This window comes from Pelodiscus sinensis, chromosome 11 (genome assembly GCF_049634645.1).
Source record: "Pelodiscus sinensis isolate JC-2024 chromosome 11, ASM4963464v1, whole genome shotgun sequence".
NCBI classification, from domain to species: Eukaryota; Metazoa; Chordata; order Testudines; family Trionychidae; genus Pelodiscus; species Pelodiscus sinensis.
Window position 1 is genome coordinate 25,479,215 of NC_134721.1, and position 14,854 is coordinate 25,494,068.

At 46.9% G+C, this 14,854-nt stretch overlaps 1 protein-coding gene across 1 annotated transcript; it reads right to left on the reverse strand.

Moving 5' to 3' along the window:
• Nucleotides 1-1,808: 1,808 nt before the first annotated feature.
• RPN1 (ribophorin I) lies at nt 1,809-13,923 on the reverse strand. The gene is made up of 10 exons (XM_075938825.1): nt 13,624-13,923; nt 11,163-11,227; nt 9,302-9,608; nt 7,449-7,658; nt 7,098-7,290; nt 6,667-6,766; nt 6,235-6,373; nt 5,816-5,935; nt 5,067-5,312; nt 1,809-2,677 (listed from the first exon to the last, which is right to left on the reverse strand). Exons 1-10 carry the CDS (start codon nt 13,849-13,851, stop codon nt 2,495-2,497), a joined length of 1,791 nt encoding a protein of 596 aa, XP_075794940.1. The 5' UTR covers nt 13,852-13,923; the 3' UTR covers nt 1,809-2,494.
• Nucleotides 13,924-14,854: the final 931 nt, after the last annotated feature.

Below are 14,854 nucleotides of genomic sequence, written 5' to 3' on the forward strand. Positions count from 1 at the left end.
CGTGTAGTCAACCTGTGGAACTCCTTGCCAGAGGAGGCTGTGAAGGCTAGGACTATAACAGAGTTTAAAGAGAAGCTAGATAATTTCATGGAGGTTAGGTTCATAAAAGGCCAGGGGATAAAATGGTGTCCTTGACCTCTGTTTGTCAGAGGCTGGAGAGGGATGGCAGGAGACAAATCGCTTGATCATTGTCTTCGGTCCACCCTCTCTGGGGCACCTGGTGCTGGCCACTGTTGACAGACAGGATACTGGGCTAGATGGACCTTTGGTCTGGCCCAGTTAGGCCGTTCTTATGTTATGTTCTTAGATTTCTATGATGGATCACAACTGATGTGCAATGGTTAGTGTAGAAAGGAAAAGGGCATTTATCAGTCCTGTTGCTTTATAAATGTAGCACAATTTCAATTCCCCTGATGTTAATAAATGGACAAATGATTGCACAGAAACATATCCTCTGTATTGTAAATGAATAGAACACTGTCTCCGGGGGCTTTCAGTAGGTACATGCAGAAAAGTGGACAGTATGACACCAGTCTTGAGCACTCTGGTATGGCACCGACCCAGACACTTGTCTGCAGTCCACTTAAGTGGCTTCCACTGCTGGCTTGTTGCCTAGATCACTTCCAAGAAGTGCCTGCAGAAGGGAAACCTAGGAACTAGGACTGGAGCTGGGGTACATGTAAGGTGCATAATACATTTTCCATCTATAAGAAGTATGTTTAAGGGGTGCACTCAGCATTCAGGCAATTCACACTTGCACACATTGCTTGCATTCCTTTCTTATGGGAAAGCATGTGACTAGTAGGGGAATCTAAGAGCTGACTGAAACCAACATGCTTTTATAGTGTGTCTTTGCAGGTAGTTTGGGTGCTGGTGCTAGATGAGGCAGTGCACATGGAAATCAACAAACCAGAGGGAAGCTCTCAGGAGCAGGAACCTGTCTTTGGGTGTTTGTGTGTTAGAATTAACTGGCCAGCCAGGCAACTAGGCTCACTGCCCCAGTTGAAACAGGCCCAGTGTTGATTCTGGGCAGATGGGACCTGAAAGATCAGGTTAAGATATGCAACTCCAACTACATAAAATACATAGCTAGAATCAGCATACCTTAAACTGAGCTTGATGCTGTCTTTACAGAGGGGAAAAAGCAAGGGTAGCAAACACTCCCATTGGCTTCCCTTACTCCTCATGTCTACCAGAAATACCAGTGCCAACTGGAGCTGCCCTCACCATCCAATTCAGCAGGTCTTACCTACCGTAGACCTGCTAAATCAAACATCAGATCAATCTCCTGCTCAGTAAATATAGACATGGCCTTTGAACCAAAACAATGACACCACGATGTAGAACTAGACCAGGGTACGTTGGACTACCCCATCCATCTGCACCCCAACATCCCAGACCATCGCTTCCATGGGCACACAGCCTTCCCCCAACCCAGAACCCTGCATGTGCACTATGAGCCTGAGGTGGTATAACAGCAGCAGTCTCTGGCAAGCAAGCTCTGAGCCACACCTACTTACCCCACCTCATGAGTGTGGGTGGGGACAGTAAAACCAACAAACATGCAAGCTTGAAACTCCCCTGCTGGCTAGTCCAGGCTCACACTGTTTCCTTTAAAAAAGCAGCTACTGAAGAGTGGTTCTGGGTGAAGAAGGCAGGACAGATCTTGCCCACTGCATCACCCTAGTGCCCTGAGGCACAGGGCACATGAAAAAGGTACATGGGAGAACCTACAATCTACATAGTAATTGGGCAGTCCAATAGGTTACTGCAAGAGCCAGCAAGGACCTTCAGAAATAGAGAAAGCATTGCACATCCATCATCTCTTGTTTATTTCCATAAGGTTTTCCTCACACATTTAAAAAAACATAACTCAAGAACAAGCACAGGCGTTCAGGGGACGCAACCCTCTCAGGTGTACTGGGCTCCAGTCACTGTTTTATTTTAAACAGGCTCAGAACATTACCAGCTCAAAAAACTTCACTTTGTGACCAAAAAAAAAAAAAGTACAAAACTCCTTTGCCTTGTTCCCAAAAATAGAAGTATAAATTCAAGGGGGAAATGGATTATTTTAAAGCCTTCACATGAACAAAAGATGCCTTTATTCTCTCTGCCCCCCAATATACAGATTTGCCAGGAGCACATCCACACCCAGGCTGTCTGGCTAGTTGTACCTGGATAGTAAGGGCCCTTGCAGATAACAAAATACCTGTTTTATAACCTAGTCTTGCCTTACCTGTGTGGAAAGAACCCTGTTACAACCAAATCCAAATCTTGTTATACTATGGTCCCTTCTACAGCAGATGCTGCTAGGCAAAGAAGCCCTTAAAAAGACTAAGCCAAAAAAATTATTTGCAGGCATTTCCATTTCAAATTTTCTCCCCCGATTTTGCTCCCCAAAGAGCATCACTGGTTTGGCTCAGAGCATGTCCCTTCAACGGCCTCTAATCTCAACTCATTCTTCTCCCCCCCTCCCACCACTTTAGCTCTAAAGTTATAGTGCATCAAGGATGTTGTCAATTTTGGTGACCAGCTCCTGGCGCTTGTTGGAATGCAGCTTCTCATTCTCAATGTACGTATCCTTCTTAAGCTTGCCGGCCACCAACCGCTCTGCCTCAACAGATGATTTCAGAACCAGCTCTTTCACGTGGCTGTCAAGCTTCTGAATTTCACTGACCTGGTGGGAGTTTAAAATAAAGGACTATTAAAGAGAATGAACATGCATGGTCCTATGACACTGCTACGTAGAAAAGCAGGTAGAGATGGGACCAAGGAAGGCACAGCACAGGCTATGGGGCAGCCGCTCCCACTGGCATCGCTATTAGTGAACAAGGCGTTTGGAAGGTTCCGCTGGGGGTGGGGGAAGGTGAAAGCAGCTAAATGTGCAGAACAGGTGAAAAGGAAACTTCAGTTCTTACTTTCAGTAAGAATGTTTAATGATACGTTAGAGGCTTAAATCTAGATCACCAGTAAAAATCCAACTCAGAAGCATGGCGACCATAAGAAGTTGTTAATGTGGTTACCAGTACGAAGTGAGTTTAGTGGGTCTCAGTCCTGTTCACAATGGGATCAGTACTCTCAGCACAAACTATTCCTGTAATCTCTCTCTATTTTTAGAGTAAGTCTGAGTCCAGCCATCTAACTGCAAGTCTGTTTAAGAACTCCTTGTAGATCAGGGGTCAGCAAAAGGACCTCCACAAGCTGGATCCAGCCTGCAGAGACCTTGTCGCTCCCTCGCCCCCAGGCCAATCAAACACAAAGTTTCCTCCGCCCTGCAAGGAGCACACGGCACTTAGAAGTACCACATGCTGCTAGTAAGGTGGGAGAAGACTTTGCGCACCCCTCACCCCCAGGCCAGAGCCTAGGAGCCGGGGGGGGAAGCGCATGAAGTTTCCTCCGCCTGAGGTGCCACCCCTTCCGATGCAGCCCAGGGCCACTTCAAACATTTCTGAAGTGGCCCCCGGTAAAAAGTTATTACCTACCCCTGTTGTAGATGGTAAGAGTTAGGATGACCAAATTTAATATGCAGCTTCCTCTTTTCTTAACTTGAAACAAGGTCAGGATTTGGTTGTGCCAGGAAAACAGGAAGTGCCTGGAATGGGACTGGTTTTCATAATATGGAAAGGGATTAAAATAGTCTTCCTGACTAGTGATTTAAATCGTGATTTAAATCAAATCCACACTGCAGCCAAGGCAGCAACTAGGGATGTAAGAGTACTTGACTACCCAATAAGCATAAGTGTATTAGGTAGTCGAGTACTCAACTGCTTGCTTTCTTCCTCTCCGCTGCCTCTGTATCAGAGGAAACGGGGGGGGGCGGGGGAGAGAGCCAGCTTGAAAGCCAGCTCTCCCCAGCAGTCTCCAAGGTGCCACCTGCCCCCACATCCACTGCTGTCTCCATCGGAAGCAGCAGCTGGGGGGCGAAGGGAGAGAAGGCAGGCTGCCATGAAGCAGCCTCTGCCTGTGGTGAGTTGAGGCTTGCCACAAGTTGAGGATGCTCCAGCAACAACTCCTGTTTCCAGCAGCTGGCTGGCCACGGACAAAGGCTGCTGCCGGAGCAGCTGCAAACAGGGGCTGCTAGACCTCGTACAAGCCAGGACTGAACAGTCTCAGCGTGTGCCAGTCTAGGGCTGCTGTGGCTCTGCATTTTAAATGCAGGAGCCACAGTGGTCCCGGAACGAGCCAGGACTCCTCAGTCCCAGGTTGCGGCAGGTCCATGAACTACCTCCACTGAGGCTCTGCGTTTTAAATATAGTACGAGCCAGGCATTTAAAATGCAGAGCTACAGCAGTCCCATCTCTGTTTTGGCTCGTGCTGGTCCAGGACCTTCCCCCACTGCGGCTCTGCCATTTAAACGTAGTTGGAGCTGCGCTGCCTGTGCACCCGGCTCTTACTGCATTTAAACTGCAGAGCTGCAGCAGGGGTAGCTCCTGGCCCGGCGTGAGGATCGTGTAGCCAATATAAATTGTATCAACTACACAATTAGTCAATTACCCACCTCTTAACATCCTTAACAGCAATTGGAGTGGCTGAACACCTGTGAGTGCTGTTTCATGTGACATGAAGCAACAGTTTCCCAGATTGGTTCTGGAAACAAACCCAACAAAAGCCTAGGACCCCCAAAATAATGTGTGTTACTGACTTGGATAGTTTGATGATATAGCCTATGTTCGTATGTTTAAACTTAGATGTTCTAAGTTTTCATTCCATTTGCCATTACTAGGAGTGTAATGGTAAAATAGAAGCAGAATTGTATATTACAACTACACTAATAACGTGTGCCCATGCAGCTGATCTAGGGGATCTTTCTGAGTAGAGAGAGTGACAGTGGCAAGAAATTTTTCCCCTTCATGTATCTTCTACAGCAATAAATGTAAAACTACAACAAAGCCAAACCCCTCCCCCCCTCCAACCTTCATCCCCTACATCTTTCTGAGAAGCTGCTTTGGAGTGGAAGAAAGAGAACAGGAGGCAGCAGTTAAGCATCAGAGGACATCTAGAATGGTTCTAGTAGGTTCTTAAAAGGCCAGCAACAGACTGTAGCTAAGACAGGAGAGAGCTCTTACCTTATCACACAAATCAGAGCCTTCTGTCTTTAGCTTGGACTGCAGAGAGGATACTTCATTGGTAAGGGCCTTGTGCTCTGTCTCCAAGGTCTTCTTGCCACTGTTCAGAGTGGAGATGTCTCGTGACTGTTTGTACTTATTCACCGCTTCATCAAAATGGCGGTACAGCCCCAGTCTCTTGTTCACCAAGGTGAGAACTTGCTCGGTTATGCAGGCCACCTTCATCCTAGCTTCAGCAGCTGGATCCTATAAGGGGTGATAAGGTACACAGACAAGCACATATATAAAACCTAAATGGAGGCAATACCTTTCTAGCCACATTTGCTATGCAAAAGCATCACAGATCCCATATTTTCCAATTTAAAACCAACAGCTGTGAAAAGAATGCCAAAATGAACTTGGTCGAAGCATAAATGCTTCCGGTTACTGCCTAGCTCTGGGCTAATAAAAACCAAGAGGAAGAGACTCCCATAAAAGAGTAACAAACCAATTAGATTCAGATGTGCTTGCTGCCCAAGGCTGGAATGTTTTACATGGAAGCTAAAAACAGTATCCACCACATACCAAAACAAAACCAATAGGTTTCACAGTGCTCAGAAGCTACAGTGATAAGGGACCATGTAAGTACCTTGGAATATTCCAACGGAAAGAACATTTAATAAAGAGAACTATTTCTACTGGAAATTTCCAAGCATAGGGGGAATAAAACTTCCCCTTCAGTCAGAAGGCTGCAACTTGCAAGACAGTACCTTGGTAATGGAGAAGTCAAGCCTCACATAGAAGATCACTGTGAAGAATAAGATGTAAAAGGCTCCAACCACCAACAGTGGTTCCTGCAGCATCAGGATCTTGTTGAAGGTGTAGTGCACCTACAAAATAGGATTCAGAGACTGAGACATGACTTGCTGTTAGTCAAGGGAGAAACTTCAAGCACCTGAATGTTCCTAAAAATAGTTATGACCAGAGAATGGATCCAGTGTGTAGTCAAGAGAACAGTCATATATGGGCTGCATCACAGTGTGTAACATCTTCCAGCCAAGAGAACTTCACATTGCATGTCATTCTTCAGGAACCCCTTAGCCCCAGACCAGATATCATTATGACTACAAAGGTTAGGGTGGAGGAGGTATGGCTGCTCATTTAAATTATTCAGAGAGGTCAAGCTTACCACAATGTCCTGGATGTGCTGCTCTACAAGGTTGTTCTTGTGTGCCACAATAACCGGGCGTCCAAATGTGTCCAAATAGGTGTAGTGGAGCTCATCAGTGGCTCGGTTGATTTCATATGGGCTGTCCACGTGAATATTCCTGCAGAAATAAACAGACATACCCACATGCTTCTATGAGGTCTGAGATGGGATTACTTAATATTTAATTGGCCAGTTGTGGCCCAGTACACCACTCATTTGCACACTGAAAACAAGTTCTCTGCAGTTTAAGAAGTAATGTATAATAAGTGATAGGTTGCTTTTCAAGGTGTCTTCTGCGCTCAAATTGTCTATCATTTCATGATGCTCTGATCAAGAGCCTACAGGAAACTTGGCCATCAATGCAACTGGAAGCATTTTCAGCAGTAACAGCGTAAGAGCAAAGTCACTTACTTGGCACCTTCCGGCAGGATTATCTTTACGATCAGAGAGTCTGCAACTTGCTCATCAAACACATGGTCAATGAACCTCATCTTCAGGGCATATTGGTCACCTGACAGAAGGCAGAAAGGACAGAAACATTTCCAGACAGTTTCACAAAATAAGTTTCCATGGGAAGGTTTCCCCACTGTCTGTGAATCTCGGCCTGCTAGAGGAGTGGAGCTGCATGCTCTCCTTAGAATAGGATCATTTGGCTCCCCTGAAAATGGCAGTTTTTAATCAGCAGTCTAGGGATACAGGAAAAGGCACATACAATCAGAAGAATGGCTTGTAAATTACAAAACTAGCAATAAAAGCTAAGGGTTACAAGGACACCATACTGTACAAATATTGTTTAACACAGTAAGCCTGGACTTTTGCTACCTGAACCCTGTGACACCCACCAAGGTTATAAAGGTATTCGTAGCTTGGCAGGTTGTAGCCAATGATGTAATGAGTCTTCCAACCCCCAAAAAGTGGGAAGCGAGGGCGAATCTCCATCTCCACAGAGTCATCCAAGATGAGAAGGTGGCTGGTAGAGATGTTTCCAATTTCATCTCGGTAATATACATCTTGAGCTGCAGCAGGAAGAATGGTCTACATGGGAGAGAAAAGAAGTGACATACTGTAAATCTTCAAAAGCATTTAATATTTCCACCTCATCCCTTGTGTGCTGTTGCCAAATAGGAGACAAAAGAAAGGGCAATAGGATTTTCTATAGGAAAGTGGTAAGAAAGACGACACAAAATGCAAACCTTAAAAGATTTGACAGATGATATTCCACTGTCTGGCTGCCTTTGATAGTCATATCTGGAGAAAGGCCCTTTGAGCACAGCTCCTGTGTGCTTTAAGTCAACAGTCTCTTCTACAGCAATATTTCCCCAGTGAGACACTTCAATGACCCGTATCATACTGGTGATGGTCAGGAATGGGCTGTTGTTTTCATAGTGTACCTTAAGGGTATCCTGAAAATGAAAGAAAATAAAATACAAATTCCAGCAAAGGAAGCAATTAAAACCCTGAGGGAGACAGGGGAAATAAAGGATTTCCCCTCCCTCAAATCCCAAAGTGAATCATTCCATTGTAATGAAGCCCATTGCAATGACCATCCCTTGGTCCCCTTTTTTTGATTTATAACGGCTGGTCACACATCAGAGTGTAAATGCATACAGCTCAAAACTGACACGTAAGCTGAAACTCAGCATGGACACTGTCGAAACATCAATTAAAGCACTTTAGCACAATTTCTAGCTGTTTTAGCTGATCAGGTGGAAGCAGGTGAATGGATTCACTAGGTTTCACAACAAGGAAAGTTAGCATAGGCAGATTGGAAGCCCTAGATACAGAGATTTCCCTTTCAATTAGTACAACTGCAGGTAGCAGAATTAATTGAGCTAACCAACAAATGCTCTGTTTGGACTGAAGGGAACCAGGGTTTCAGAGCAAAAGAGTTAGAGACTAGTAACAATTAATCCCTCTGACTAAGGTTATGTCTACACTAGCATCTGAATGACAAAAGTTGTCATTCAGAAGTGCTAACCTTTCTACTCCACAAACAACAAAAATTTAGCTGCGGCAAGTGCTAATGTAAACAGTACATTGTCCACAGGAGCGCTCTCTTGCCGACAACATGAATCCTGCTCATTGGGGGTGTAAGTATTTTGCTGGCTAAAGTGCCTACCATCAATATTTACACTGCCAGATTTTTAGCAACACAACTGCGTTGCTAAAAGCCATATAGTGTAGACAACACTGAAGTAGTCCATATCCTGCTATCAGCACCCCATTATAAACAAGGTCATCTGACCCATGTATTACAATGCACCATTCCTTTGGGCCCACACATGCACCATCATAAGAGTAACTGTGTTCCTGACATAGTTCCTACTGGAACAATTAGTGATGGATGAGTGAAATTTGATAGGAAAAATAGATGTTCAGGTGCTTGACTTTACACAAGCAATGTTAAAGCAAACTCTGAATCTTGCAGTGAGAATACTGATACTGCATGAGAGTACTGATACTGCATATTAAGGACAATATGTACAAAACAACTAGGGTTGTTTATTAACAAAAAGTCTTCTCCATATTATCCCATGAGCTTCCTTCAATATTATAGATTCAGAGTAACAGGTGCTTGCCCCTCAGCATGTTACTACAACTATTTCCATTTGTATTTTTTGAGTCAATTTAGCATGGCTGATTTGACGCCCTTAGACTGAAGTCCTCTCAGTGTACTCAGAGCATGTATAGCAAAGGCAGATGCAGTTCAAGCTCTCCCCATACCATCCCCTGACATCTGTGCCCTGGCAGCCTTAACAGAAAGGCCAAGTCCAGAGACAAGTAAGGCCAATCGTGGTGGTATTATGCTCAGACACTTACCCATAAGGAACTGGACTGAGAAATACCAATTCAAATTCATGTAGGACACCAGTTTTCAGATACTTGCCACCATCATAATTCAGGGTGAATCTGTGACCTCATGGGAAATGCCTCTGTATCTTTCTGAACTCCACGAGCCATAATTGACATTTATGTGGTACACTTTGCAGGACAATTTATTTTCAAGAACCTTTCAGCCAGGGTTTCACTAGCCACAAGAGCTTACCTGGCTGTATGGTGGGATGTCCTTGAAGGGCCCATATTCAATCATGTCCTCTGACCGGGTGGGATTGCCCAGCTTCGTGTAGCTCTCTACATTCCTGGAGGCCAGTTTCACACGTGTAGTTTGGGTCTTGGTTGGGTATGGTGAGTAGAAATAATGATTCCCTTCAAAGACCACAAACTGTTTCTCCGCCTGTGTGATGTGCGTGGGGTACGGCTGCAGAACATGCGTGAAAACTGTTTCAATGGATAAACGGATCTTGGCACCTGGTGTCAGAGGAGATGGCAACTTCACAGTGAAGAATTTGCCACTGAAAGGGAGAACAGCAGGAATACCATAAACACCAAGATCTCTGCTGGCCTGACATACACTCTTAAGCCCCTGCAACACACACTGGTGCAAAGGCGAACCTGGAATTTTTCTATTTGCTCAAAAAGGGCTCCTTCCTACAGAACTGAGAGTGCCATACAAAAAGCTAGGGATGTAAAATCCCAGTTAACCAGTTAAACTTTAGGTTTAATCTGTTAACTAAGTGGGATCCCGCCCCCCCCCCCCACACACACACACAGGAGGGGGTCAGCAGCAGACGCCACCAGCCCCATGGGGGGAAGAGAGGGAGAAGGAGAGACAGCTACTGCTCGTGGCCCCTGTGGGGCTGAAGCAGCCCTCCCAGGTACCAGTTAACCAATACCTGGGTAAACATCACCCAGTAAGGTTACCCGTTCACATCCCTACAAAGAGCCTTGCAGGATCCGGCCCAAAATAGCTTTCTGCAAGTGGCCTAGTGTTTATTCCTCAGGAGATTTCTGTTCCACTGTGTGGGTACATTTATATATAAATGTTGAAGGGATAGTCTATAATTGAATATTATTTGGCACAGACCTCAATGGATGCTCAAAGGGAATCAAGCCATCAGGTTTAAAATGCCATGTGTGTGATGTTTTCAGGACAGTACTGGTGCATTCCTTTTAGGGAAGTAAAATACCATTTAATCAGTTAACTGTTTAACTGTAGAGGCCCCTTCTCCCCCCGCCCTGCAATCGGAACAGTCAGCTGTTTACAACTGTTCAAGCTCCGGGGTGGGGCGGAGTGTGGGGCCAGAGCGTGAATCAGGCAACTTGTAGCACTTAAAGGGCTGGGAGGGAGTAGAAGGAGTAGGAAGTGTGGGGCTCCAGTGCCCCTGTGTGCAAGAGGCATATTGGGGAGAGGACATATAGGGCCGCAGATGGAATCCCAGTGGGCCACGAGCTGCTACAGCCCACTGAGATGAAGGAGGGGCATTTTTGCAACTCACTGTTCATGGCTGCTGTAAGCTATCTGATTTATTTGAGCAGCCAGCACAGAGACCTAGAACTATACATGGGCCCTCCCAAAGGTGGTGGAGTTTTTTTGCAACAGAAGAGCTCCTGGAGTTTGCAGAATAGTAATAGAAATGTAGCCTTGTTAGTCTGGTGTAGCTGAAGCAAAATGCAGGACTATGTAGCACTTTAAAGACTAACAAGATGGTTTATTAGATGATGAGCTTTCATGGGCCAGACCCACTTCCTCAGATCAAAATGGAGTTTGCAGTGAGGGATCAGATCTGGGGTTCTGCCAGTGTGTGTTAACTGTGTTCTCAAACTGCTACATGCTTTGGCGTGGAACATAATAAGATGGGTATCTGCAAAAACAGAGGACACCAGACCAACCTTGAGATTTGTTGCATGATGAATTGTTTAAGCCTTGGACCTGCTCCTTAGATTTACATCTCTTTTGTTTCTGCTATTTTTCTACTGAGGAGGTCGAATTTGAATAGGCAAGTTACAAGTATTGGTCCCCCAAAAGAACTGCTCCCTGGTATTTGGCACTGCAGGGTAAAACTCACCTTTTACCTTTCACCTTAGACTCCCGCACCTCCAAGGTGTTGTCCTCCTCTTCCTCACCTTTCACCTGTTTCATAACAAAACATTTCAGATTGATCACAATTTAGGCTTCCCTAATGAAACAAATGCAGTTATCAGGTCAAATACTACACAATTCCTATTCATTTATTAATGGAAAGGACACAACTCATTAGATGACACGCCATTATTTATTTAAAAACCCAATATCTATTAGCTTTGCAATCATTAACACTGGCCATCTCAACAAAATGTGATCCATATCCAGGAACGGAAAAGTGGAGGCTCCCGTTGAACTTTTGGAAGCTTCTGCCAGTGTCCTAAGCCGATTCTAAAACTAGCAAAGACATGGAACTGACTGTCTTCCACTGGTTGACCCTACTCCTCCAGCAGGTCTTTCTACAGACCTTCTTTCACTGAAGTGCCCAGAAGAGTGGCTAACAAGTGAAAAACAAAGACTGGTACAACAGTCTCATTCTGTTGTCATCAGAAAACAGACTATAGCTACTCTCTCAAACCTCTTGAGGAAAAGAGCACTGGGTTGATAGCCCTAGGATTGGGGACTCAAATCTTGTAAGCATCCACAGCACAAATGCAGCACAGAAGATGTAAGCTTTCCCTATGGACTTCTGGGTCCTGCTCCAAAATCTGTCCTTACTGCTCTGGATGGACCACATTTAGATGATGTAAATGAGAGATTGATTAGTATCATTCTAAATGTCTCATTACCTTTTGAGAATTTGCAAGCAAAGTTACCCTGTCTTCTTGTTTCACAATCATAATAATGGCCTTTTAGTACTGTAGCTTAATTATTTGTAGAGCACCAAGAGCATCCTAAGAACTTACAGACATCTGATGATAACAACCCTCAATCACTATCAACTTGAGCTGGATTTGAACAGAGGACCTAGAAGTCTCTGTATTCTAGCACCAAGCCACTTGAGTGCTATCAAAACCATCACACAGAATGTGCCTAAAGCCTTTGTTTCAGTACCACATTAACATGCTGGACCAAAGTCTGTTCTGTTTCACCAGCATATCTGGAGTAACCCTTCTGAATTTTTGCTCTCATTAAAGATCATATGCTGGCATAGAATAATGATTTATACTTTGCACTGCAGCGGTGCCAAGCTGTTGTCCAAGCATGTACAACTCAAGAACCTGAAAACAAAACTTAGAGCAAAGCAGAACACAACCTTTTGTGTTTCAGTGGCATTCTACTGATGATCTCTATTACTTTAAATCCCACCTTCATTTTTAAAGCATTAAGCTATTATTCCAATATTTTGCCCTTTTGTAGTATACATTGGGTAATTTCAAAGGCTTAGGACTTACATCTCACGCTCTGAGGTAGGGACAAGGAGTCCTGTGGCACTGTAAAGACTAACAGATTTATTTTAGCATAAGCTTTTGTGGGCAAAAACCTACTTTGCCAGACACATGGAGGTAGGGAAATGTTATCTTTTAGAGTAGGGGAAAATGAGAGAGAGTAGTGAAGTGATACAGTAACTCAGTTGAAGAGCTGGAATCAAAGCCCTAGAGTCCTGTCCCCCAGCTCCTTGCACAGCCAGCTGCTATTCATAATCACTCCCCACTAAGTACTGTAAGCGAAGTAGAAGATAGGAAGTGGATGAAAGATGTAGGCAGCTGACAGTTGCCCATTCAGGCTCAGGGCTCGCCTCCCAAACTTCAAGCCACACAAAAAGACGAACCCAAACAACTGCAATGATATAAATGTTACCTGTCAAATCACTCCCCAACCGCATAACAAAACCTCTCTGCCCACGCCAAACACGAACATTTAAATCCACCCTAGAAGAGCAGGCAGGGTCCCGACTAGAAAAGGCATCGGGAAATTGCCGAGGAATGAGCCGGTGTGAGAAGCTGGACGGATCTCACGCAAGTGGCCGGCGGCGAGCATGCAGCACGCCTGCCGTAGGGGACAAACACCCAGGGCAGGTTTGTGCAGAGCCGCCTCTCGGATTTCTCCATTTCCCCCGCGGCGCGGTTAGTGGTTGCATTGCAGCGGCGGCCGAGGCCCTTATGCTTACGTGTCAGTCCCCGCCAGGAGGGAAGCGGCTGTCACTGGCCCCATCCGCTCAGTGCCACAGGCAGGAGAAGGGACAGCGGCCGGCCGGGGGAAGGGGCCGGCGCTGCCCTGCAAGACGGAGCTGCCCAGGCGATGCTCCAGCTGGGCAGGCCGGGCCGCTCGCACGCCGCGGAGGTTTCCACCCTGCAGCGAGGGGCGCGCTGTGCTCCCCAGCGCCTCGCCGCCCGCACCGGGGAAATGGGTCCGTGGCGGGGGCGCAGCCTACGGGAGCCGGGGGCTCTGGGCAGCGCCGGCGGGGGGAGGGGGCGCCACGCGCCCGAACGGGCCAGGCCGAGGGTCACGAGGGCAGGGGGGGGGGCCTGGACACTGGCGCGCGGGCCGGGGAGCGCACTCACCTGCACCCCCAGGTAGGCCAGGCGGCTGTCCAGGCCGGGGTCCAGCGCCAGCAGGAAGGAGCTGGCGGCCCCCGAGCCCCCCGCCGGGTTGGCCAGGCTCAGCTCGGCCGTCACCTTGGCCAGATGCGTGCTGAGATCCACCGTCCGCTTCACCTCCTCATTGAGCAGCTCCGGGGCCGCCAGGGCACAGCCCAGGCAGAGAAGCAGGCGGCAGGCGAGGCCCTCCATGGCCGCTCAGGCAGCGGATGAAACCGGATGGACTCCGCGGCGGGGGCCCTCAGACATCGGGGAGGGCACAAGATGGCAGCGCCCAGGACGAGGGAGGGACAAGATGGCGGCGCCCACTGGCGGACCAGGGCACAAGATGGCGGCGCGCGTAACAGCAAGGACCCCGTTAGACTCTGAGACGAAGGGGGGGCTACGCGGGTGCCTAATCAAAAATGCTCCTGCCAAGGGCTGTGTGGTGACTGCCCGTTCTGTAGGGTCAAGACTCCTGAGTTCCAGCAGTGAGAGCTCAGGCGGCAGAACTCGGAGATTGTCCATGTGCAGCAGGTGGATAGTGAGTTCTTCACAGCTCCCAGCTTCTCCTGGATCAATGTGGGCAGAGCCTGACCATGAGACTAGTCAGTGCGGCCAACTCTGAGTGCTCAGAAACCCCGGAAGACTCCCAAGTCCCAGGAGAGTTCATTAAAACAATATGGCTATGTCTACGCTGGCAGCTTCTTGCGCAAGAACATTGTGTGCAAGGGTTCTTGTGCAAGAAGTCTTGCACAAGAAAACGTCCACACTGCCATGTGCGAGCTGTGCTTTTGCGCAAGAGCATCCATGGCAGTGTGGACGCTCTCTTGCTCAAGAAAGCTCCAATGGCCATTTTAGCCATAGGGCTTTCTTGCACAAGAAATCCCTGCCAAGTGTCCACACTGCCCTCTTGCGCAAGAGCTCCTGCACAAGAGGGCTTACACCTGTTAGAAAAGAGCGTAGTTCTTGCGCAAGAAGCCCTCTCTTACCACGCCGTACTGTAAATCTTCTTGCGCAAGAGCCAGTGGGCAGTGTGGATGCTCTGTGGATTCTTGCACAAGAATGGGCATACTTGCGCAAGAAGCCGCGAGTGTAGACATAGCCTATATGTGCGTATTTTCTCCTTTACTGCCTAGTTTCTGAGCTGCCTTTAGGTTGCACTGCAATGTTCCCTCTATTTTTCCATCCAGAATAAATATTGTTATATGCACCA